Genomic DNA, 25,527 nt, shown 5'->3' on the forward strand with positions numbered 1-25,527 from the left:
CTAGCAGTTTTATCCCGTTCTTCAAAACAACAGGAAAATGAAATTTCTGTATTTACCATCTGGTGGAAGCTGAGTAGCAAATTCAGCAGGTAAAGTTAAAAGCGCGTAATCTTTCAGTGCAGCTAACCAGAGCCGGCTAAGTGCAGGCAACTCGGGTTGTACCAGTGTTATCAAACTGTCTGGTGGCAGCTCATCTACAGTACCAAAATCATCCTCATCCTCCTCTGTGCTCTTTGAAACACATTTTGGTTTGGTCTCTGCTTCTTTCTTTATTTTCATAGCAACAATGTACACCTAGAAGTAAAAGAGATTTGAAAAAAGAAGCAGCCTTTCCCATGTAAAAGATTCCATACACAGATGACTTACAGTTCAGCCCCTGTGGGCCACAAATACTATTAGATTTGTTGCTGCTGTTATGAAGTCCATGAAAATTACCTGGAAAATGACTTGGAAAGAGATTTGCAATACAATTATATTTAAAAAATATAAAGAGAGAGATTTTTGCCTTTATTTCTACCAGTACGTAACATTTAGGGACATAAGTAATATTTTCTGACAACAACACATTTTCTCCTAAAAAAGGAGAACATGTCAGCATAACACAAACATACTGATTTAAAAAATTGATTTCATTAAAACAGGGCATTCTCTTTGCCCTACATTAAAAACTACTAAATAAATTAGAATAAATTGTCATTTTCCAGAAGCAGATTAGGTATCAGAAAAATATATATTTTTACTGTAGTACATGAATACAAGAGCGTTTATATGATTGTCTTTGAGAGATGCTATGAGAAGACAAAAGGATTTTCAAACAAATATGGGAAGAAGCATCAGAAAAATACAGTAAAAATATGCATTTTTTAATTAGAAAAAAAATAAAATAGAAATAACTGTCCTCATAAAGCAGATGCTCCACATCGAAGCTGAAAATAACAGTATGGGGTGATTAACATGATTTCATGGCTGAACTGTTGATACTTTACTTTGTAATTTCAAAAAAAAAAAATAAAGAAAGAAGTCATTAAAGCACTACATTAGAAGAAACCAAAATACTTTTTATGTAATTAGATATAAGGCTCTATAGCATTCAAGTAACATTTCAGGAAGCAAGGCAATATAAGTATTGCTGACTGTCATTTGTAGATTAACATATCAAGTATTCCAACCATTCCCCAGCAACACCTACGTTAAGCCTTTAATTTATAATGAACTGAAATAAATTCCTAGCTAATTAGATGCAATATTTTACCAAAATATATTCTCATTATTTATTCATTTACTTTTAAAATAAGAGCAATATGATGGAACCAAAATGAAAATCTGATAGGGTATAAGAGCATACTTTGATACAAAGAAATTCAGTTAAACCAGCAAAAGACCTATCAAGCACCGCTACAAATATGAAGAGACAAAATTGCAGAAAAAGGAATGGAGAAAGATATAGAGATGAAAAAATATCAAGAGTGGAACTGTGGCAGGTAAGGAAGATAGAGGTACAAGGTAAGGCAGCAGATACAAGGCTTACTGGCTGACCAGACAGCAGGGTGTGATGCTACTACTGAGGTGAAGTCTTTTCAAACTTTTGAAGATTTAATAGTAAATGCTTACCTCAGCCCATGCTTTCAGAACTGCAAGTTTTTCCATAGTTGTGGCACTCTCCCGGTAAAGCTGGCTGGAAGATCCCTTTCCTGCTTGCACTTTATCCAGGGAAGAGACAAGAAGGTTGTGAACTCGGCGGAGATCGTTCAGGTCACTAACAACCCCGCTTCCTATCCATGCGCTACATACCTAAATAACAAAGTTGAGAATTGTCCTATGTTAGCAAGGGAAATCCACAACCTTATAGATGAAAAAAATATCTATAACTAATAATAATAATAACAACAACTAAATAAATCAGCAAATCTCTTCCTGTTTAACATCTAAAAATGTGAGATTTTCCTTCTTTTCCTCTCACCACCTGTGATAACAGAATTGTTCAGTTGAATTGTTAAAAAGGCTGAAAGGCTGTATTGTATTAAAATGAAACTCAGTATTCATGGAAAATGCTTAACATAGTTTGTAAACCTCTGTAAATAGGTTTTTATTCTTTTCCAACTGTCTCGTCAAATCATTCAAGCAATGGGTCTTCAGATTTATTGTAAAAAAAAAATTGGACAGCAATTCATAAAGAAAAATCCATTAAAAATGGAAAAATTCAGTCTTTAAAAACTTATAACTCAAATTACATATTAAGGCTCCATCCTAATAAGCTTTCAAGGTCATTAACAACTTCAAGAAAATTCCTAGAAGTGAGTAATAATAAAATCTTTAAAAAGGGCTCTGATATGGAAAGAACAGTGTCATGTTCTAGAAAAGTTAATACCAGACATGTGAGTGAGTGTCTCCCCCCCCCTTTTTTTTTTTTTTTTTAATTGAACAGATTCAAAATAGGTAAATAGATCTTAATTACCATACAGATCATCTATTCCTGTCTAGTGCTACACATTGGCATTCACCCTCTGAAACACATTCATGCCCAGATATAATAATTCTGGTGCAGGTGCAGCTGCTTTTATAACAAAACAAAACAAAAAAAAGGATAAATTCTTTCTTTATACAAGAGCTGCTTTGATTCTGGTGGTGATTCTACAAAAACGTGGAAAAGAAAGAAGAAAAAACAAAAAACAAACAAACAAAAACAGCAAAAAAGAGTTCACAAGCTCTTTTTTAATGGCAGTCTTGTCCTATCTCCAATTTATTTGATTTGCTTTGAAAGAACCAGTTGCTTGAAAGCCTTTGTGGAAGCGCCTGGAACTATGGACATACTTAAACACAAAGCAGTCGTGAATATATGCAGAACAGAGCTGCTGAAAGTCTGTCACAAATCTGTAATTCATTCACAGCAGAACTAGAAGCAGCTTCACTCCTGCTGCTGGGCAAGTCAACAGCTACTTCAGTAATAACATAGAACTATAATATGAACAAGCTCACTCAGTACAGCTCATCTCTAGCTATATCATTCCAGAGAGAGTGTTAAATATCCAAATTTAATCACCAACCCATTTGATCCTTTAAGTACACACATCAATTAGAAAATGACTGAATTAAGGAAGATTTTGACAAGTTAAGGACTCTTACATGTTCTTGCATCTAGCTTTAAATGAACAAAACCTTTCCACAAGGTAAGATGAACATGTTCATTCCTATGTATAAGTATCAAAATATGCCACATTTGATCCATGCTTAATTGCCAGCAAAACTGGTAGGAGTATAAAACAACAACTAAAATAACAGTGCTGCAGGACCAAGCGTAAATCTCACATACATAGAATTATTGCATGAAAGCCATTGTTTGCACAGCTAATTAAACTGCTGCTTTAAACTACAGTAGTTTAGCTGCTGCAAACCACACAACACACACAATTACAGCTCTACTGCTGACAACCATTTTAAATCACAGTAGCACAAGATCATAGGCAAGAAAAATACAAACAGACAAAATCTCTGTTTGAATTTTTACTGAGAGGTTGTTACTATAATAAGAATGCTCAGAGCTTCTGAAATCTAAAACAGTCAATCAATAAAAGTTTAGTGTTTAAAGGTAAATCATCATCAGTCAATTTGTTTGATCAGACCGAAAGGCATCTGAATGAATACATTATCATTGGTCTCATTAAGCAAGGGGCTTTTTCTTTTTTTCTGGTGTTTTGTGTTTCTTTTGTTTGTTTGTTTGTTTGTTTTATTTATTTATTTAGTAATTAGTAACAAATGCAGAGCTGACATGGAGACACAACTAGTTTCAGAACGACTAAATATTTTCTGATGTAGCTCCCAAAAAAGACTTCTGCATTCCTGCAACAACTTCACTGCTTAGGTTTATGAATTTTTCCAGCTATTTACTACTATTTCTCTTCTGCATCCTTCTTCCAAAGAGCAGAAAACTCATACCCATCTCCTGTTTAAATGCATTAAATGTATTCAGTTTAGCTTATACAATCTTTTCCAGTACCTGGCAGGCCTTTGCAGTTATATCAGATGGTGTATCTTGGGAAAATGCTGGCCTCAGAGCAGCTCCAACCTGTTCACAAGAGGAGAAAAAATCCAATTAAAAACAGTAACAACATAACATTCTTCATCTAACCTTGTTTAAGATTCAGGCACGTACACAAAACAAGCAAGACAAGATTGCCAAAGACCCCAAGCTTATCCTTGTTATCTAGCAAACATTTGCAATAGTATTCTTTAAATGACAATGAAGAACCATTTTACCTTGCTTGATCATTGTCTTTTTAAACTCCTACTACCTTTGTCAAATATGTAGCATTATCTTTTTTCTGTTAATGAGTACCCTTTAAATATGAAATTACTGTAAGTGCAATTTATGCTAAGACTCCAGAACACAAACTTTTTAAGGTCCAACAGAATAATAAAATGAAATCAAGCATTTATTACTGGCTTGTATTACATTTTCAAGATGACAAATAGACGAAAAACAAGGCAGTTGTTCTAAGACAGTGTTTTTCTGAAACAAAATGGACCAAGTCAAAGAGACAGAAGCAATGGTTACAGCAACAAAGAAGGAAGGAGAAAAAGACAAGAAAAAAAGAATGAAAGCCTTTCTTTAAAAACTATTTGTGAAGATCCTGAAAACATAGCAGCAGAATCAGAGGAAGACAGATGAGATAACTTGAGTTGGGAAAAAGGCAGGGAATGGTGGCAGAGAAGAGAAAGCTAGTAGGCACAGAACATACAGGACAGCAAAACCTGACAAGATTAGATGAAATCAGTGTAATCCTACGAGTGATTCCAGAGCTATTCCAGAGCTAGTCAAGTCACTCCAATAGGCAGGGAGAAATGGCCCTTATCACAACTACTCTTCATCTTCTCTTTTAATATATTTGCAATATGTAACATAATTGGAGAGCCCGTATCGCTCTCCTTATATTAAGTGTCCCTTCTCACCATGGATGTTTCTGTGTAAGAACTGAAAGAAATATTTTGTCACTTCTGTGCAGCTTCTTCTATGGACCAGTGCACTGTACCAGACTCTTAAGTTAGAAGGCAGTCTGGAAACCACATGTATTCAAAGATTTTACAGACTGATCAACATGCATCAGCAAAAGTTAACTGTATGTTCCAAGGAAGACAAGACTTGTAGACTAAATATACCTATTTTTGTCTCTGTAAAATAAAAAGTAAACATAAATGTTCCTGTAAGGCTGAAGGAACAGTCAACTTCAAGCACTGTTGTTTCCAAAGCAACAGAAAGTCAATCACATTGTGAATATTGCTAGCAAAAAAAAACTACAATGCAGTGAAAGCAGTTCTTTAAAGAGAAAAAAAGACCCATTTTATAATACGATATTCTTTGTACACAATACAGCCCCATTAATATCCTCAGCTGCTTGTAAGAATAGTAAAGTGACCAAGAGGAAAATGAATAAGATTCAAATACGTTAAAATATCTTCTTTCATTGTAAAATGATGCTTCAACATTTTATAAATTTCTCTCTCATACTTATTAGTGTGGGAAAGATCTCCCTGCTGCTCCCCAGTAGGGAACCTGACCAAGGGAAAACTTGTTCTTGAAAGCATTTATCTTGTGATAAATGTAAACACTGAAGTCAGTGGAACAAATCACATATGCGATCATCAGCAAGGCTGAGATCTATTGAATTAAACAAGAACTAGCAAAACTGACTAGAAATGCAAATCAGTAAGAAAGTAAACAAAGAAAAAACCCTCCCCTCCTACTACACCAGCCTTAAGCTGTACTCATTATTGCAATCAAGCCTCAGGTGAAAGATTAATTTTATGTGGGTAATACATTTCTAATAAATCTTCAACTGTCTATCTCCCAATCCTATACTTTTGTCATTTTTGTTTAAACAGAAGTGTACTTATTACTTCCCAAAAAAACAGATTTACTAAGTTCAACCTGGAATTGAATCAGTGTTATTTTCAGATTCTTAATTCTACAAATGAAATGTCACTCTTGGCAAAAAAAAATTAAGTGTGATTTGTAATATTTGGCTTTCAGAAATCAATAGCTACTGATTTTTTAATTTTGTCAGCTAATAAATTGGAATAAATAGGAAGAGATACACAAATTTTTAAGAGGTAAATAAAGCAGTCTCTTCAGTACACTTTCAAACAAAAAATCTCTTCACTGGTCTTTTGAAGTTACAAAATGTTCTCAGAGCTAATACTCGCATATTGGCATAAATATACAGTTTCATGAAGTTATAAAGGAGGTCTCACATTAGCCTGGTATTGCTCCAGTATCACATGGCCTGGAAACTCTGGCTCAGGAACTGATGCAAATTTCTTGATAATGTCTTCAAGAGCTTGAAGACCTGCCATTCGTAACTGGTTGCTGTGATCAGTTGCAGCCATGAACGCCATTCGAATAAGGTCAGAGAGATGGAGTACTAAGAAGTCATCTTAAAACAGAACAGAACAAAAAGACCATTTTATTAACTTAAAACATAGCTGACGTGACAGATACTTAAAACATTTTTCTCACTGACGTACAAATTCATTCTTAGGACGACCTTAAAAATTAAGCACAAATTTGAAACAAAGGAAAATTTGAGATATAAAAAAACCCAACGTATTCAATAATTTCAAATGTATCTGAGAACCGTAAAAGAGATTAGAACATCATTTAGTAAAGCTAACTTCTGCAATATCCCCCCCACCCAATATCTACAGAAAATCTTTCAGGCAATTCCTGAGTCCTATGCTTATAGTGACCCCTGCTGATAAAAGAAAACCTAGTCAAGCTTAAACACCTAAAAACTAAGCCCTTCTATTTCTGCTCCCAAAAGCAACACCCAAGGCCCCAAGTCAGCATCAGACAACACACAGAAAAGAACAATACATAACTCAGTAAAGTTCTCAAATGATTCTTTTCTTTTTTTATTCATTTTATTTCTTTCCTTACTCTAAATATGGGATTACCAGATGGTATAAAACCAATTTGAAAATATATTTTTTAAAACCCTACTATCCAGGGTGATAAAAAAAAAAAATCAGGAAGATGAAAGCTCTAGATGCTTTCAAGTCTCAATGTAGAAAAAAAATACATATTTTTAGCTGAAGTTTTCCAAGGCATGTCAGTAAAGACTGAAAATTGTTTAAAAAAAAGTATCAAGTGGTAAAGACTGTCATTATTTGTTCAGACCATCACAGATATATTAGTAAATTTTAAATATTTTGGAAGTTGAATTTGAGGATAGAGATATTTAAATTTTTCTTTTTATAAGGATACCAAACACATCAAGTTCACTGTAAATAATTTTGGAGATGTTAATTCTTATGATTATTTTATGCAATCCTTTTCAAGATTCTATAAAAAAAAAAGCAGCTATATTATGATTTGTCTCTACAATGCAATGTTGTTTCAAAAATAGACTTTCCCACAGCTCTTCCCTCTCACAAACAGTCCTTCAAACAGTGATCACAGTCTCTAATAAAATCAGAAACAAGATTCTCACAAAACCAATGCGTAGTGCTGGAACCAGAGTGCATCAAAGCAACAAAAGCAACTACCTAATAAATATCCGTTTGGAACAGATGCCCTTAGCAACATAGGTGCTAAAATCCACAAGCCCTACTTATTCAAGGATGCTTATATGTATATGATACTTGGTCTACATGCACACAAACACTGTGCCACATGGGTGAAAGCAATCACTATGCACCAGAACCACTACACACGGATGACTGAAAGACAGAAACCTCCCACTACCAGTTTGAAATACATTTTTCACAAAACAACTATGTCATCTCTGACCTCTCAATTATGATCCTCCAAGTCATAAAAGTATCTTCAAATCCTGAGCTTTAATATTCATCACTTTCATGGATACCAAAAGAATGAGCTTTACAAAGCAGCTGGGTCCATGTTCCTCCCACATCCCTCACCCTGCAGCCAGTACTACAATATTACCTGACCTACTCTCTTCATTTTTCTTCTTTCCTATCATCCCTTTGCTGTGGAGATGCTAATATAACCTCTGAATTCATTGCTGTCATTAGGTTAAACCCAGAGATGCTATCCCCCATATACAGTTAGCTAGAAGTTTACTGCTACTATTTGAAACTGGTGAAAAAACTGTTCACATTTTTTTCCTTAATTTGTCTTCTCCTCCTGAGATCAATCTGTCAGAAGTTACATCCTCCAGCAAACATCACTCTGTGTTCATGGTACGGTTAACTGTAATGGTTACAGTTTTTGCCTTTTCCTTAGTTTTTAACTGTTTGAACAAAAGGAAGTTCACTTTTTAGCTGCTTATGTTTTTATCTTGGTCATGTAATCTTTAGCTGTAAAGAGGTGTCAAAAATAAAAAGAGAAACAAACCAAACACATTCAATAATTACTTTTTGGGTTTTTAAGTCTGGCTGAACGAGCCAGCGCCAGGTCAAAGTGCGCCTTGTTGGCATTCTCACACAGCATGATCACTCGGCACAGACAGTCAGCTGCAAATACACGTGTTGCCCAGCGAGGTGCTACAGATGGCTTGGTTTTATCCTCTTCACCCAGAGTCGTAAACATGGTATCATCATCCATCTCATCCTTCTTCTCTGATTCCTCATCCTTTCCTCCTCCCAAGGGAGCTGCAGTGCTCATGTCTACAACAGAGAACAATTAAAATAAAAATCCTGCTGTGTCAAACTACAGAAGATGACTAACTAACAACACGTTCAAGCCTTTCCTTAGGCTCAGATTCAAAACACAATAATTCTCTGGTTGATACTGCAACATTCAAAAAATGCAGAAAGTCATAGGAATATCAGTAAAGTTTTTCACCTCTAATTCCCATAGATACCAGTTATAGCTGAATCCTATATCTGAACTTCTCAGCTTTGAAAATTAACCTATTAAGCTGTCAAGAAACAGTGTAAGTAGACCACCGTGGTCCAATTCAAAGAAAAACCTCAACTTTTAACTATTCCACTCCTCTTTCAAGTAAAACCTAGAGTGCATATTAAACTGAAACAAATCTACAAATTTCACACCATAGGCAAGATATACATCCAAGTGGGCAGTTGATGGCAACCAAAAGAGTGCTTAACATTCAGGAAATTTTCTGTAAGCATGGCTGTGAGACTTCATTTCAGAAAATAAAATTGCTTCAGGGATCACATTAAAAATAAAAAAGGGACAAAAACTCATAAAAACATGCTTATACACTGACTATTCAGATGTGAGAACATAAAATCTCAACAACAAGGTCTAAGTCAGCAAAATGCCAAAATACTGACAATTTTTTTTCTGGCAGTAATTAGAGAATGAGAAGAAGTTATTGCAAAAGTAGCCTTCTCCAACTAAAGCATGTTTCTTAGAAAGTCTGAATTTAGGCAGCTGAAAAGCCAAGACATTCAATCGAGAGGCGCTATGGCAAATCAAACATGGATACAGCCAAATCACAACAGGAGTGTTTTCAGAAAGCATCCAGGAAAACGTATGTGGCTGATTTGTAAATCTCTGCTTAAAAAGCAAACTAGACTTTGTTCATATGCCAATTAGTGGTATCAAAGAGTACAAAATGAAGTTCCTTGCTTATTTAAGCACAACTGAGAGAAATGAATATTTAAATATTATCTCTCAAAGATCATTTCAAGGACTAAGAAAAAAAAAAATAGTGAGGAGATCAGACAACCACATTCAAAACTTTAAAAATTTATCCCATGTAAAATGAGGAGAAAACATCCCAAGCTCAAACTCATGAAGTGAGGTCTTTCTGGGTAGATGCACGGTAACTACATTGCATAAAGAAATCATTGGTAGCATTACTCATCAGTCAACGTAAAGCTGGCAACATTTAGAAAGAGCTTTTGGATGAACTCACAATATGCCAATAAACAAGCATAAATGCAAGGAAAATGAGCAGAATCTGCGTCACAACCATCCTACAAACCGAAAAACAGGAATAAGGTCTCAGAGGACAAGGTCTTTGCAAACAACTCTGCAAAGCTGAGCAACAAGCAAAGAAGTTTCATCACCATGGTAACCCATCTTCACATCAGTACCTCAAAGCCTCATACAGAAAAGCTCAGAACACGTACAGCACTGTTCCTTCTGTATGGCCCTGACGTACAAAGGCTAAAAAGCATGTTTCTGCTTTTTCTAAGACACTGAAATGTCAGGGCAATAATCACACTGCTTCTCCACTGGAAATCCTACTTGAAGGTGGCTAATTTTCTAATCTTAAAAGAAAACATACTTTTAAAAAATATAAGATTAATGATTTCCTCTTTTTAAGTGTTTTTAATGCATAACACTCAAAATTCTATATACAACATAAGCTATAACACGTCTTTACAATTAGAAAGGACAAGTTACAAACAAATACTTCCAGAAGATGCTAATACTAAAGCAATATCAGTTTTTATGTGAATACTATAGAACACTTACCACTGGAAGCTGCAAGGACATCCTTACAGAGCATTAGCCAGTGAGAAAGGTTTTCTACTGCCAGCGATGAAAGCATATGTCCCAGAGTATCGTGGATGTCCGAGCACAACTTGCGATCAGTCTCCCGATCCAACATACCAAAAAGGACACCTTCGAGGCCTGTCTCTGTTATATTAACCCCCTGATGCCGGGAATGACCATCTCGTCGAGAACCAGCTCCTGGTGCAAAAGGATTAATATCTGCAAAATGAGAATGAGAAATCTTTCCTGAAATCAGTAACCGTGTTTTAAAATTTGGAATAACTACTGAGAATCGGGCATTGTGCACTCATGCACATATAGTTCAGGCAATAATACATTATGGTGTTACTTAATTTCTTCTGAATTAACTTTATAAAGACTTTACTATAGCTTTTTTTTTTTTTGTAAGGCATATAACAGCTTATAGGATTACTTTCAAAAAGAAACAAAAACCACAAATGTGTATCTCTTCAACGTACACACCCATCAGTTTTTTAAGAACTCCTAATGTTATTGACCTGAAAAGTCTTTCTAGAGACAAACTTAACTGGTGGGATTTAATACTACGTAACCCCACAATTCTATATTCATAGGAAGAAGACATTGCTGATCAACACTGTTGAACATCCTATTTTCAGAATGAAGTGATGCATGCAAGAATTGAACCAACCAGTGAAGTCCACAAGTTAGTAGATGTGCTGCTAAGAGAAAATGACACGAGGTATCTCAATCAAAAAACATCAAATGAAGTCAATTTTCAAAAGAGCAAGACCTAAAGCACTGGAGAAACTGTAAAATGTTTCCATTGTATATACAATGTATTCCCTACCTGATTGCCATTCTTAATAGGGCAGAAAAGATTAAGTCTGAACTTTACAAAAAGTTTAATTACAGGTGAAATTAAATCAACTTGAATTACAGTAGGCAGGGGTGGGGAGAGAAGTTATTAGAGCTGGCAAAGATGGTTTTAGAGTGCGGTGATTTTTTTTTTGTCCTGAAGGCAAACCACATGCATGCACGAATACATACACTCAGCTGTCACAAAAGGCCCTCATGAACGAAGTACTTACTGATGCCGCTATTTTCTTTGTCTCCAGCATTTTTTGCTAAGCTCATGGCATATTCACATACTTCTGCTGCTTCCCTCTGAGCAAGCTGTCGTAAACATGCAACTGCAGCACGGCGAAGGAGCAAGTGGGAGCTGCACAAGTGAACCTAAATCAGAACCATTACAGGTGAGTGAACTGCTGCATCTCCATGCCCATAAATAAGTGCTGCTAAGGATTAACAGTATTCTACTTTACAATTATATGCCCTCGTGTGAGCTGCTGGGTACCAAACTCTTAACAAGGTCTTTAAAGTTCACAAGTAACCACTTTCTATAATGCACAAATCTGAAAATAAAGCTGACATATACAGAATTGACAGGTGTTATCTGTTAAAAGCTTAAGTATTGACACTGTGCCACTATGATTTTAGACTAATTATACTTCCCAATCTGTTATACTCTAGAATACTATTCCCCATCACATTGTGCTATACCTATGGATCACTTGGATCACTTTTTTTTTTTTTTTTAATAAAAAAAGGCACCACCAGCTGCACCACACAGCTACCATAAAAATTTCCATTTCAAGCTTGTACCAGGATTTATAGCATAATTTTTTATACGTGCCTGTCAAGAAGACAGCTTCAGGTTTTGTTGCTAACAAATACCAGGCTTCCAATTCTTTGAAATCATCTCAAGTACAAGCAAGTATTTTTTTCTTATTGAAAAATTGTGCATGGTGCCTATTTTCTTGAGAGGTAGTAGCACAAAGAGTAGTTACACAGAGAACTGTATGTTTTTCCACAGTAGAAGTGATGAAGAGGGCTCTTTAAGAAACTAATTCTTTATTTACCCTGAGGAAATTGTTTTAATAAACTGAATACACATTTGCTTTCTCAGTATTAGGTTATTATGTGGATGGAAATTGCAACCCTAAATGAAAGGGCTGTGTAGTTTATAAAGCGCTTTAACAGTACATCTTTATTCTGTGCATGAATATACATGTACAAGATTTCAGTCCTGCAAAAGCAAACATACTTTATACAATCGTCTAAATATCGCACCGAGGTTGCTTTAATGGAAATAAAACACAGAACATTTACAGCATTTAATTAATGGAAAGAGCTTTCCTTGTTTTCAGTTGCAAAACAAACAACTGTGTATTTATGATGCCAATGCAGGAAAGCAGAAAGGAAACTAGATTGTGCAGCTCTGTAGTTTAATTTTGGTATCTGGCATTAACTCCATACAAAAGCAAGTTGGAAAGTTATGAAAACTTTACTAGGGCAGGGCAGTGCAGACTTTGGCTACATATCTAAGTTTACAGTAAAATGAAACGCACAAGACAATTCAGAGGAAAATTTATCAAACTGCGTAAGACTTGAAAGTAAGGGATTGGAAAAACAGAAGCAAAATAGCTTTTGTTTAACAAAGGACCATTCATTAAGGAACATGTGAAGAACAACAGAAAAGCTCGGGAAATGTTTTCAAAACACCACTTGTCATACCTACATTGACTTCACTTTCTGAAACATTACCCACTAGTACTTACAGAGTAACTGGCTAGAGAGAATGTCAGATTGTGCATGGTATTTATACAGAAGGGCCTAGCTACTTCTGGATATGTCACATATCGGTCATGCAAAATTCTGTGCAAGGACAATTAACAGACTCTGGGAACACACTGCACAGTAGTGTTCCAGAGTACAGGTGGGGGCTGAACCATGTAACAATGAGAGGATACCCTAGGGGAAGTCTGGAAGGGAGACTAAGAAACAGTTCCAGTGCTGACATCAGAAGGATTCTATTCTTTCACATGACACAGAACCACTAGCTCCACAGTGAACAATACAATCAACTTTGCAAAACACCCAACCAACTTCAGGGAGTGTTTTTCAAACTTCTTAGTATTGGACTGCTAAACCCTCCTAAAACAATTAAGAAGTAAATAAACAATAGCAATAAAGAAACAAATGAAAACACACACACCACCTTTCCTCTTATAGTAGTATTCTGTATGTTTTGGGTTCTAGCCACTGCCTCATTTCCTGGCTTAAGCCAGGATTTGCTGACAGAACACTAATGGGGGGAGCAATGTTAATCACAATAGCAATACAAGAATTTGAGTGTCAGCACCTGCTATACTAATAGTGGTTAAAAAAAAAAATCCAGAATCTCCCACCTTTTCCAAGCTCACCTTCTTCCATTTGTGCCTGCAGTCAGTTGGAAGGAACAGGGCATTTCAGCATCTTTGTAACGAGTGATTTTCTAAAAATGCTTGCTACCTTGTGCTACCTAGTGTAAAAGTGAATCCAGCCCTATATTTGGGCAGCATTCTGAAAAGCTTCTAAAATAACTTGGGGACAGATGTCCCTTTATTGCATTCCAATGTTTTGCAAATGTGGCTTGCTTCTTATGTATGGGTATCCTTAGCATCTTGCAAAGTGCTTCTCCTGTGCCCTCTCTACTAGGCACGTACACGAAACTTTGAGGAACAGAAGGGATGCATTTTGTACTCACACAAAGACTTGGAACCAGACTGGACAGGTTGACGTGCCGTGGTGCAAACATATGTAGCTGCTGAAGGCAGGATATGGCCGCTGCCTGAACAAGCGAGTCTGAATGGTCTTGTGTGATTGCACATCCCACCAAACAGGACGAACGGATTGTTGAAATTGTAGCTCCATTACCTAATGATAATAATATGATAACCTTAACATAGAAAAATCTTGCTATGACAGCTGTAGATTTTAAACCTTTAAACATATTTTAATGCATAAAAGTTTACAAAATTAACATGCAAATTTTCTGAATTACTACTGCAAAATAGCATCCACACTACTTGAAAGAATCACGAGTGCATTTCAATTCCTCTGTTGAAATAATAGGTTAAACAATACTCTGTCCAAATGAAATTTTGGATCAATGATCTTCAACTGGAAATATTTTAAGAATATCTTCCCAGGACATGAAACTAGAAAAGTTATTCGCATTTCAATTCTGAACATCTTCTATATGTGGCCATATATATAGACAACATTTCATACACAGAGCCATTTCCTAAAATATAAGACAATGTGTAAGCTAGCATATGTATCTACAGGTAATTTTTGTTAGCTCCATCAGATGAGTCATGCTGCTCTAACAGGACACATATTTGAAAGAACAGAACTTAATCTGAAAAATAATTCCATTCCATATCTTAAGAATTAACCAGCATGACATTAAAAAAAAAAAAACACAACACTGAATTACAGCAAAATGTAACTTGCAGAAGATATTCCACGTAAGTATCTTTATTAATAAAGTTCATGACACTTCAAATCAAGATCTTATTATACAGCAAGCAGATATCAAGTTAAATTAAGTCATCTAGAGACATTTCCAAAGTAGAATTGTAAGCCCAATTATTTAGAATTAAAATTGTACTAGCGCCTGACTCTATAACACTGACATAAAAACCAGCCTATAAACATTCCTAAAAAATCCCACTAGGTGAAAGTTAACAATCCATGTTTATGTTATCTGAGCCACATAACTTGGGATACAGTGTACTGGCACGGCAAGATCTTATTCTCTGTGGTAAGGTACTGTGATAGAATAACAAGAATAAGTGGAAATGAGTTATTGTTCACATTATCAATGATGTCAAACTTAAGCTCTTGCCATCAGTCAAAAATAAAACTACCACTATGTTGAAGAAGCAGAGGAAAAATCTTGCCCTACATAAAACATACACACAGCAAGGCTGTTTTTCATCTTTTACTTACCATGCACGTTTGTCATTAACTAGAACACCATACATCACTGTAACTTCTTTATATAAATCTCAAACTGAGGTGTGAAGGGAAAAAAAATAAAGGAACCACCAGTAGACATAAAACAGACTTGAGGTTCCTTCCAGGACCCTGGATTTGTCAAAGCCTTCCTCTACTACCCACAACCGCAATAAACAAAAACTAATTATCTTCCATTTAAGGACATGATGCATTGGCTTTATACAAGTTAATTTCCCTTCCTCTTCAAATTCACACTAACCTTGCAGCTCAGGCCCAACAGTAGTTATTATAGCCCCGAGACATCGGCCTAAGCATTGATGTACTTCTGTATGTGATGGTGGAACAGTTAAGAGGAGAGTAAGAACTAGAGAAAGTGTTGGCTCCACGTATCCGCGGTACATTGGTCCACTAGAATCTACTATCAAGGCAAGTGAATGGAGAGACCAGGTCTATGAAAACAAAAAAAGGAAGAATATTTTTAGTAATACATTTAGAAAACGTATACAAGTATGCATGTAGACTGAACCTAGCTCTGCACAACCCTGTTTACATGTCTAGTTAGCTTCTCTTACTCCAGAAGTGTTTCAGATATCCAAAAAACTCAAGCAATCAAGTGGGAGTTGAGATATTTCTAGTGTGCTGTTTGGCTGCCAGCATTTTTGTGGATAACGAAGATGACAAAGTATTTGAGCAAGAAATGGTCAAGCACTTTGAGAAAGAAAAATAGAAACACAAACACCACATCCACTTTAAAAAAGGGGAGGGAGGGGAGGTTGGGGAAGAAAAGTGACCCTTTAACATGGGAACAAGGCAATCATTTCTGATGTAGAACTGGATGCAGATTCCAAACCCCAAACCAGACAATTAGCTGACAAAGTCCTTAGCTGGTTGGGCCTGTGATATTATAAGTAGAAACTGATTTCCATGACTAGCTGAAAAGTTCTCATGCGTTTTCCAATGAATTTTCTTTTTAGGTGGTGCAGAAGAAAGCAGCACTTTACACATACAGCCAGTGTACTATGGGATAGGAAAAAAAATCAACCTATTCAGTTATAAGTGAATTACAAAATATTTTACTGCAAATGTCCAAGCAAGAAAAAGAATTTTTGGTCACTAAAGTTTCATGTGACGTAAGCTTCTCTGACAGACCTGAAAGCAAGAGATATCTCTCCAAAAGATCCTATTAAATGATCATATGTCAGAACTTTCTTCAATTAAATGTGATGCAATTGCACTGAAGAGACATTATGTTAAGAGAGTATTACAGTTACAAAGCTAGACTCTTAAGAATCAGCTAGAAAACCTTCCTTTAAAATTGCTCAGTTTTGGTCCTCTCTGATGCAACCCAAAACCCATTAACACAAGAAATCACATGAACCTATTTTAACAGTCCTAAGCACGTATGTAGTACATTACAGCTGTATGTACATTCTCATTCTTGTGAATTTCCATTGCTCGTGTTCACATACGGCTCCTGCATACCTACATTGCAGATGAGATGTAAAAGCTTAGCTTTTCACAGTTGCCTGTTATCATACTCTCCGTAGAAAATAAGATAGGCACACAAATTCCACCTGGCTTCTAAATCCTTGCCCTTTATAATTCAAGTTTTTCATAAAGCAGTAACTCCTTCCAGTTTAAAGATGAATGATTAGCAAGTACATGCTTTAAAATTACTTACTCACACATAAAGCAAGGTTATATATGCAAACTGAACTTTGACTTGCTGTAAATAAACTTAGGAAATTTAAAAGTGACTTTATATTGCATTTACTGTTGTTTTTTTGTTTGTTTGTTTTTTAACATCTATCTCCAAACAAAGCTAGTCTTGTTTTCCCAAACAACAAGCTGCAAAAGCATAGCTTATTTTCTTATTGCCCTGAGGGCAAAACAAACAAACAAACAAAAACCACTATTTTTTGTTCTATCAAATTCATAATTTAAACCAAGGTGAACATGGATGTATGTCTCCACATAGTTACTGGAGGCTTCACCTTCTCAATCTGTGGGTATAAGGTGCCCCTAATCAAGGATGGCATTCAATTTCCTGCTGCTAAAGCATAGTAGTCACTTACAATCATTTCCTTGAGTTAAGTTGAAAAAAGAATGGCTGGAAGTTAACTGTTCTATGGTAGAATTACAGCATGATTTTGAAGAACAATAATTACAGACAAGACATGGCTTTTACTCAAAAAGGATTTCCTCTTTTCCCCTTCTTTGGTAATTCTAATGCTTTGATAGATTTCATTGCTGCAGAAAAGAAAGATGCAGCATTTTTCCTTCTACCATTCAACTCCTCATTGGCAAGACAAATGTTCTGTCAGAATTAACTCTGAATTCTAATCCTGAACATTTTAAAAACAATTCTGTGGTAATTGTGTTTTTTACCTGGACTTCAGGAGAAGTTCCATCTTGTGCCAAAGCCAAGAGAATACTGACGCTAGTTTTCAGATGCTGCCCAGAACCTATTCCACCAACATATCGATGGAGGCAACCCAGAGCCAAAGAATGTCCCGTTCTTGATACAACATCTCGAGCAGATTTTAACCTGTCAACATTTAAACAAAAAGAAGTCATGTAATTCACTAGATTTATTATTAAAATCCTTCAAGTACCATAACTGCAAATGACTGATTCTAACAGAATTTTGATCTCCATGTTACAAGACAGTAAGAAGCCTTAACCAGATAAGCAAAAATAATATACATATCCTATACTGCTATTAAACTGGATTACATATAAAGCAAGTCAATAAAAAGATATTTTAGTGATTTTCTTACTTCATGATCATAACTTGACATTTTAGATGAAGAAGCATTTTAGAAGTATAAGAATATAGGAAAAGAGCCTAGTGTTTACCAATGTTTCACAGTAGACTAATTTAATAATCATAAGAGTCATTGCTAGGCCACTGCAGTGAAAAGAAATCAAGAACAAAAAAATGACAAAACATACAGAGAAATTATGATGGAATCCACATCACAGCTTCATCTTCCACTGCAGACAACTTCTTAATACAGCTGCTTTCTTCTACAGCTGCATTCAGAGATTTTTCCAATAGATTTTGTAGTAGTATTTTTATTAATGAACTTAAAACACAATGAATAGCATTCTGAATGACCTAGCTGCATGAAATAGTGACTCGCTGTGTATATTCCACAATTCTTCATCTCAGAATGCATGTCACATACTGCCAACTGTAATTAAAACCCTCTTCAGACAAAAAAAAAAAAAAAAAGAGAGAGAGATAGAAGAAGGATATCCTATTTAGAAGAAAGATTTTTTTTTCCTGGTTGTCTGTATGTATCAGAGAAGCACGCTCATAGCCATTAGTAAACAACAGCAGCAGCAGCAAGAAAGTAAATGCAAATGCCATATATGCAAAAATGGTTTGACAGTGTCAACAGACTGGCAATCATTGTTAACTTGAGTCCTGCATAAGAAACCAAGGGAAGAGTCCCAGTAGCAGAAATTCAAGGAATGACCATGAAGATGATATACTTCATTACAAGATGAAATAATGGAGAAAAATTGAATTACTCAGAGGTAAGAGACTATATTCATGGAGCATGGCGAGCCAAAAGACATGCTGCAGCCCTGAGGTAGGAGCATTCAGATCCACAGACTGGCTGATGTCTAAAATTTAAGCTGAAATTGGGAAATATGTTGTCTTGGTATATGCACCAGGTATCCTTCTAAAGAGCTGAGAGTTAATGACAAAATATAGAAAAAACAAATGGGCCAGTAGGTAAGTTAAATTGATATGTTAGTGGTTGTATTTCATCAAAACATCTTTCTATCATACAATTCATGCTACAGGCATACTAAGTGTAAGCTGAGTTTATCTACCTGAAGCAGTTTAGTTACCTTACAAGTAACTCATGAAAAACCCTTCATTTGTATCATTTTGCATTCCAAGTAATGTAACAAATAAACTTTTATTCCTGGAAGAATCACATCAAATAAATCCAAATTTGAAGACTGTTTCAAGATTTCTTAGACCTATATAATCTTTGTAATAAAGCATGGAGAAAAAGAGTAAATAAAAAATGCTATTTCATAGAAGAATTTTCCAAACTGTATTTTATTTCCCTTTATGAATCAAAGCCAACTTACTTATCAAAGCTGTACTGAGCCATTCGAGCAATGAAAGTGGCTTCTCCAACCACTTGAGCCATTCTGCCAAGAGCTTCTCCTGCTGCACATCTCAGAATAGGATTCGGATTATCAAGGGCACCCATTACCAGCGTCAGAGCAGATTTGCGAACTTCTTCTGGTCCTAATGTGCTTTTGTTCTCAGCTAAACCCTACATGAACAAATGAAAAAAAAAAACACATTCCAAATCAGGGGAGGAAGGAAAGAGCAACATTACTGTAAGATCTTCAGTTAAAAATGATGTATTTAAAACTCAAAAACACAGTCTTAGCTTTGCCAGCACTCTACCTATTTCACATATAGAAGATGCGTTACACCAGTCTTTGTTATCAAATTCATTATAGCACTACACACACACACCTCAATGCTACTGAATCTTAACTAGCAGCTGGCTTGACACAGGATAACCAAAGGAAAAGATAAGAAAAGAAGGGGGGGGTGCTTTAAATTTAACTGTAATATCTCTTTATCGGACAGAAAAAACACAGCTAAGTTGCATTTCTGCAAGAATCAAATAGATTTTAGGTACATGAGAACATTTTTTCTTAACATTTACATATTTGAAATTGTATATTGTATGCTACGTAAGTGTGTTACAGAGCAATAACACTAAACACTGTTTCTGCAGGTTCTCCGGTTTCCATATTCCTTTAATAACACACTACCTTCCATTATAACTTTCAAGAAGTCTTTACTTTGGGAAAAATAATCAAATACATGTGAAGCACTGCATGTGTTATAGAGGATGAAGCTGATGGCTCCACCATAGATTCTCATTTTCTGTTCTGAAATCCTCATTTCAGCTCTTAAACTTTTGACAGTTCTTTGGCCTTTTGGCATGGCATGGGAAATCCCAAGCTCCTTTCTCAGAAAATAGCTTTCAACTTGTCTCATGTTTCAGCATGGCTCATATTTCTAAGGACAAAGCAAGGAAGAGAAGCCTTGTTTTGCCAGTGTGAGACCTGTGACAACTTTCTTTTCAAAAACTCTACTAAGTTCTACATAAAGAGTTGACATTTCACAGACAGCTTTTGGGGGCGGGGGGGAAACTGACTTTTGCTTCTACTACAAAAACTTTACCCAACTAAAGGTTCATACGAAAATGTGTTTTGCCCAAGTCTGCCAGGATTTTGCAGTCCAGTTCCCAGAATACTCTTATTAAAATGCTCCAGATCACATACATAAATGGGCATGTGTCCTGGTTTCAGTTGGGATAGAGTTAATTTTCTTCCTCGTAACTGCTATGGTGCTGTGTTTTGATTTGCAATTGCTCTGTGTATTCTTTTATCATTAATATTATTTTCCCCTCATTTTCCGTCCTATTAAACTGTCTATCTCAACCTACCAGTTTTTACTTCTCCACACCCCCAGTCCGATTCTCTCCCCAGTCCCGCTGGTGGGGAGGGACAGAGAGTGAGCAGGTGGCTGCATGGTGCTTAGCTGCCTGCTGAGTTAAAACACACCAGTATGCCCTTCAGCTGTACATCAGGGCTGAGGTGCCTTAACTCATAACTAGGAACCAAACTGAAGAGGGAGCCATTCATTATCTAAAGCATGAGACATCTAGGCTAAAAAGCCTGAGTAATTATCTTATAGTCAAGGGAGAAGAGTGCATCATTGCATCCTAAAAGAAGTGGGACAATTCACTCTCCATAGACAGTCCTCTCTCCCCATCAAGTGGGGACCAGAGACCCATTAAAAAGCAGCTGAAGATAGGCAGTCATTGCTTGGATGGCAAAGGTCAGACAAGAAGAAACCCATCCAATCTTTAATTACAGTCTAACACTTCCATAAGGACAACTTCCTCAGTGCACAGGACTCAGTTGCCCTGAAGCTGAAGGATGATGACATAATGGGGGAAAATCTGACAGACTCATGAATTGGAAATCCATACAGAACATCAGAAAAAAATCTTGAAATACCTTAATAAATTTGACAAGTAGAAAGAAAATCCTACACTGAGACACTGTTCCACAGAGCCTCGAGGTAATACAAGTGACTGAAACCAAGTATTTCTCTCACTTACTGTCTAGATTCCTGACTTCATAGCATGAGGATAGATTTCCAAGCACAGGTAGAGCACAAATAATTGTAATGAAGTCAGCGGGACTTGAGGATAAGCATTTGAAATTCTATATTATATTAAGGAGTCTAAAGAATAAATAGTTCAGACATCTAAAATGATCTAAAATGGAGACCCAAGTTTATCTTTGTGTTTCCATGAGCCTCACCTGCACAACACTCATCCACAAAGATATGAGGGGTGTGTTGTTTGTTTTTTTTTTTTGAGTATGTATGAAAAAGTATTTAAATCCATAAGTACAGTGCAAAGAAAAATAGAGTGGTGAAAAAGAAAATAAAGACAATACTATACAGACATGAATCTCATCTATTCTTTGTACTCATACATGCAGATGAGCTAAAACAAAGAACATCTGAAAAGAGGAGAGGGGAGAGAGGGAGGGAATTTGCAATGTCTGGGTTTTGTTCCCAAAAGTTTAAGTACTAACTTCAGCAATGTCCTTCTAACAGCCTTTTGTACAGAACACAAGTCTACAAACCAAACTGCTGAATTTTTGTATCTACTACAAGTTCACAGGTTTTACCTTCAAGGCACTAAGAACAGCAGTAAAGATATTAAGCTGCACAGCTTGCTGTCGAACACCTTTAGCCTGCTTGACACATTCAGCAAAGTGATCCAACATCTGTAATCTAAAACAAAGAACATAATTTAAGTGACATTCTTTCAAAATGCAAACCAAAACACAGCTGGTAAAAACTGCACACAACCAAAAGGCCTTTTAAGTTGGGTCATAGAATTTGTGCTTCAGGGGCTGCAGAAAGTATTCACCTTAGGCAGAAAGGGTAGTATTACTTTAAATGTCACTTTGCTGATTCTTCTTTTAGATTAATTTATCCCTTTTGGAGAAAACGCCGCAAAGAGAAAGCAAGTATTCAGATACGTTTGGCTGTATAACTAGAAAGCTATGAGGGCAAAACTGGAAAGATGCTGCCTCTCCACTACCATTCAAAACAATGTTAGGCTCCACGTTCCTATTACTGTTCCTATTATTTTTCCCATTTAACCTCATGCTGCAAAGTATTACTGGGAGGAGCATTCCCTAAAAGATACCAAGAACAGGAGTACAATGAACAATCTGGACACGTAGCTATTCTGCAGTTCCCCAGCCAGATCTTTCCATAGCTAAAAACAGTATAGACCTCATTGAATTTTGAAATTGAATATAAATGTAAACTGACCTATGTTTGTAAGAGACATGAGGAAAAACCACACCAAAGAGAGCCACAGATGCATCGATGACAGATACTCCTAGAGGAAGGGGGCCAGGTACAGCTTCACCAGCAGGGATACGCAAATAAATCGAAGATGGATCATGCTCCAAAGCACCACTTCCAGATGCACTGTTAGGCTGAAGCTGCAAAATGCCACATAATATGTGAACACCTCTGAATATACCTTTGCAAATAAAAATCTTATCTAGAGATAACCAAAAGATATATGCGATAGCTAAGAACAATAAACTACCTTACAAACAATTAAAAGCTACTGCAGTGTCTCCACGCACGCATGCATTAGCATTTACAGGGCCAGTTAAATCCCTGAGGGTAAAACCAGTTAGTATCTGGGTAAGTGCATGAACTATGACTCCTGGTAGAAGATACGGAAATCAGATACATTCAGATACATGTATGTATTTAATTTCTGATACCCATAGCACCTTCTGAAGTAGCAGCTTCTGACCACAAACTGACGGTTCAGAATAAAGATTATTTATTCACTCAGAGCACTGAGTTACAGTACAGTATACTAAATGGTCAATTTGGGTTGTAATGATTCTCTACCCCCAAAAATTTAGAAATGGTATTATGATTACTAGCATTCCTATCACCATGAAAATATTCCTAACCATCATTCTTTCAGGAAACACATCTAATCAATTGACTACTTTCTTTAAAAAAAAAAAAAAAAAAGTTTTCACAGCTTTTTCATTATCTCATCCTGAAACAAAACATGAGTCTTGTAGCTCTATATTCTTCTTAAAAGGTTGGGAAAGAGTAAACTTCTCTTGAGACTTTGATATGATTAAAAACTAGAATGTGACCAAGCAGCTGCTTTCTGAGAAATCTTGCCATTATTAAATAGACTGCAGCAGAAGCAGCATTTTCAGCTCCCCATCTCACCCAGGACATTTCTGAGAAGTTGAGCTGCAAAAGTTTATGATGGCACAGTTCAGCCAATTCTCAGAACAGTTATTTGTCTAGAGAACACAGTGAATGAATTAATGAATTGTTCCCAGTGTGCCATTTGTTTCCAGGAGCCATACAAAAAAAAAAAAAAGGTAATCGTGTCAACACTGGTAGCTTATCTGAAAAACTTTATCAAGAGAAATTCCCATAGCAATACTTGCTTCTTTTTTGTATTCATATTCTTCTGTTTTGACATTACCTGGTCTTCAATTGACTTATGATCAGTTTCCTGCAGCCAAGAGCCAAGAAGAACACTGTCATCGTAATGACAAAGAGACCTCAGGAGTGATGTGGTTGTATTAGCAGAGTTGTCTGTCAAAGTAAATTCTGCTACCAATTCACGAAGAAGTGCATTAAATGATCCTAAGACAACAGACATTAAAAAGTATCATTATTGCTTTTTATCCAAAACATTTCAGCTACAGATCAGGCCAGCCCCCTCAGGATGACAATCCAGATTCTGCAAAATCTGGCTCATCCACATGATCATGTAGACATAATGAATTAAATGTTTGCACATTTAAGTAAGCAAACAGATACTTGGTTGAAACTGCAGTTCTGTAGAAGTCTTTATATATGTCTGGTTGGGCTCAATTTGCTTTTTTAAACTTTTAGGAAAAGACAGATGTGTACTTTTTACTCAGCCACCTAGTGCTACATGGCAGGTCAAATAAAGATATCACCAAAAAAGACATTCAAAGTACAACTTTTACTTTAACAATCACTGTCAAAAAAAACAACAAAAACAACATACCTTCATATGTCTTTGGAGGTAATAAAGCCAATATATCATAAAGTCTTAAACGGACCATCGCTGCACTAGCTTTCAGATGAGCTCCATGTGCTTTAATTACCGATGGAATGCTACAGAATCCAAAAACAGAGACAGACAGAAACATTGCAGTTACTGAAAAGAATGTTTCTTATTTCTTTTGAGAAGATATGCCACTAGCCAGAAAAGGAAAACAGTGTTCAACAAACTACTCTGATGAGTTACTTCAGCATTACTCAAATAACTAATTCTTGGAAATAATTCCAAAAGAAAAAAAAAAAATAATATATATATATATATATATATATATATATATATATATATATATATATATATATATATATATATATATATATATATATATATATATATATATATCTTGGAAGTAATAGTTCTGAGAAAAAAAAATTCAATTTAAACTGCTGCTTAAAGAAAACAACAACAAAGAAGCCCAACCTGTGTTTTATCTTTTATTCTGTAAAATATTTCAAATCCTTTAATTAGTACCTTTTGTAAAAGTATATTTATTAACATCTAGTATACCAGTACCTTAACTTTCTTGTCTTTTCAACATGAAGCAAACATGAAAGTAAAAAAGCTAATTGAAAATCCAAAACACAGTTAAGAAAACAAAAATTTGGAAAATGAATTAAAACAAAGTAGTCCTAGTATTTCAGCTCTGGGTAAAAATAAACATGAACAAAAAGCAGAAACAGCAGAAGAATAGACCAGTAACTTCCTCTCAGTACTGAGATATATATATATATATATTTTTTTTTTTTCCAAAAGACCATTTCTTTATCTCACAATGTGCTTCTAAAGATAACACAAATACATTTTATTTTTTTTAAACTGTCTACTTACTGTGACATCATTGTCATGGCACATTCTATGGGTGTCATCAGCTTCCTGATCACATCCTCAGTAAGGAGCTCAGGACAGTGAGCAACAAAACTTCTCATAGCTATTAACAAAATATAAATTAAAATTTTACTCAGAAGTATAAGGCAACATACAGATCCTAAGAGGATATAAAAAAGTAGCAATTAAAAATATTTTTTCAATGTGTGACAT

The 25,527-nt window shown here is 35.7% G+C and overlaps 1 protein-coding gene across 6 annotated transcripts in view; it reads right to left on the minus strand.

The window, feature by feature from the left end:
• Window positions 1-25,527, minus strand: part of HEATR5B (HEAT repeat containing 5B) — a 56,519-nt gene that overhangs the window by 17,298 nt on the left and 13,694 nt on the right. For all 6 annotated transcript variants that reach the window (XM_068676432.1, XM_068676429.1, XM_068676431.1 and 3 more), the window contains 16 exons: window positions 25,318-25,417; window positions 24,436-24,545; window positions 23,881-24,044; window positions 22,674-22,849; window positions 22,019-22,124; window positions 19,373-19,563; window positions 17,645-17,804; window positions 15,516-15,705; window positions 13,998-14,167; window positions 11,500-11,644; window positions 10,409-10,648; window positions 8,371-8,622; window positions 6,247-6,428; window positions 3,995-4,063; window positions 1,612-1,791; window positions 57-294 (listed from right to left, as the gene is read on the minus strand). In XM_068676432.1, coding sequence (XP_068532533.1) covers window positions 57-294; window positions 1,612-1,791; window positions 3,995-4,063; window positions 6,247-6,428; window positions 8,371-8,622; window positions 10,409-10,648; window positions 11,500-11,644; window positions 13,998-14,167; window positions 15,516-15,705; window positions 17,645-17,804; window positions 19,373-19,563; window positions 22,019-22,124; window positions 22,674-22,849; window positions 23,881-24,044; window positions 24,436-24,545; window positions 25,318-25,417 — 2,673 coding nt within the window. The remainder of the gene's footprint in view (window positions 1-56; window positions 295-1,611; window positions 1,792-3,994; window positions 4,064-6,246; window positions 6,429-8,370; window positions 8,623-10,408; window positions 10,649-11,499; window positions 11,645-13,997; window positions 14,168-15,515; window positions 15,706-17,644; window positions 17,805-19,372; window positions 19,564-22,018; window positions 22,125-22,673; window positions 22,850-23,880; window positions 24,045-24,435; window positions 24,546-25,317; window positions 25,418-25,527) is intronic.

The sequence above is a fragment of the Anas acuta genome, chromosome 3 (assembly GCF_963932015.1).
Source record: "Anas acuta chromosome 3, bAnaAcu1.1, whole genome shotgun sequence".
NCBI lineage: Eukaryota > Metazoa > Chordata > Aves > Anseriformes > Anatidae > Anas > Anas acuta.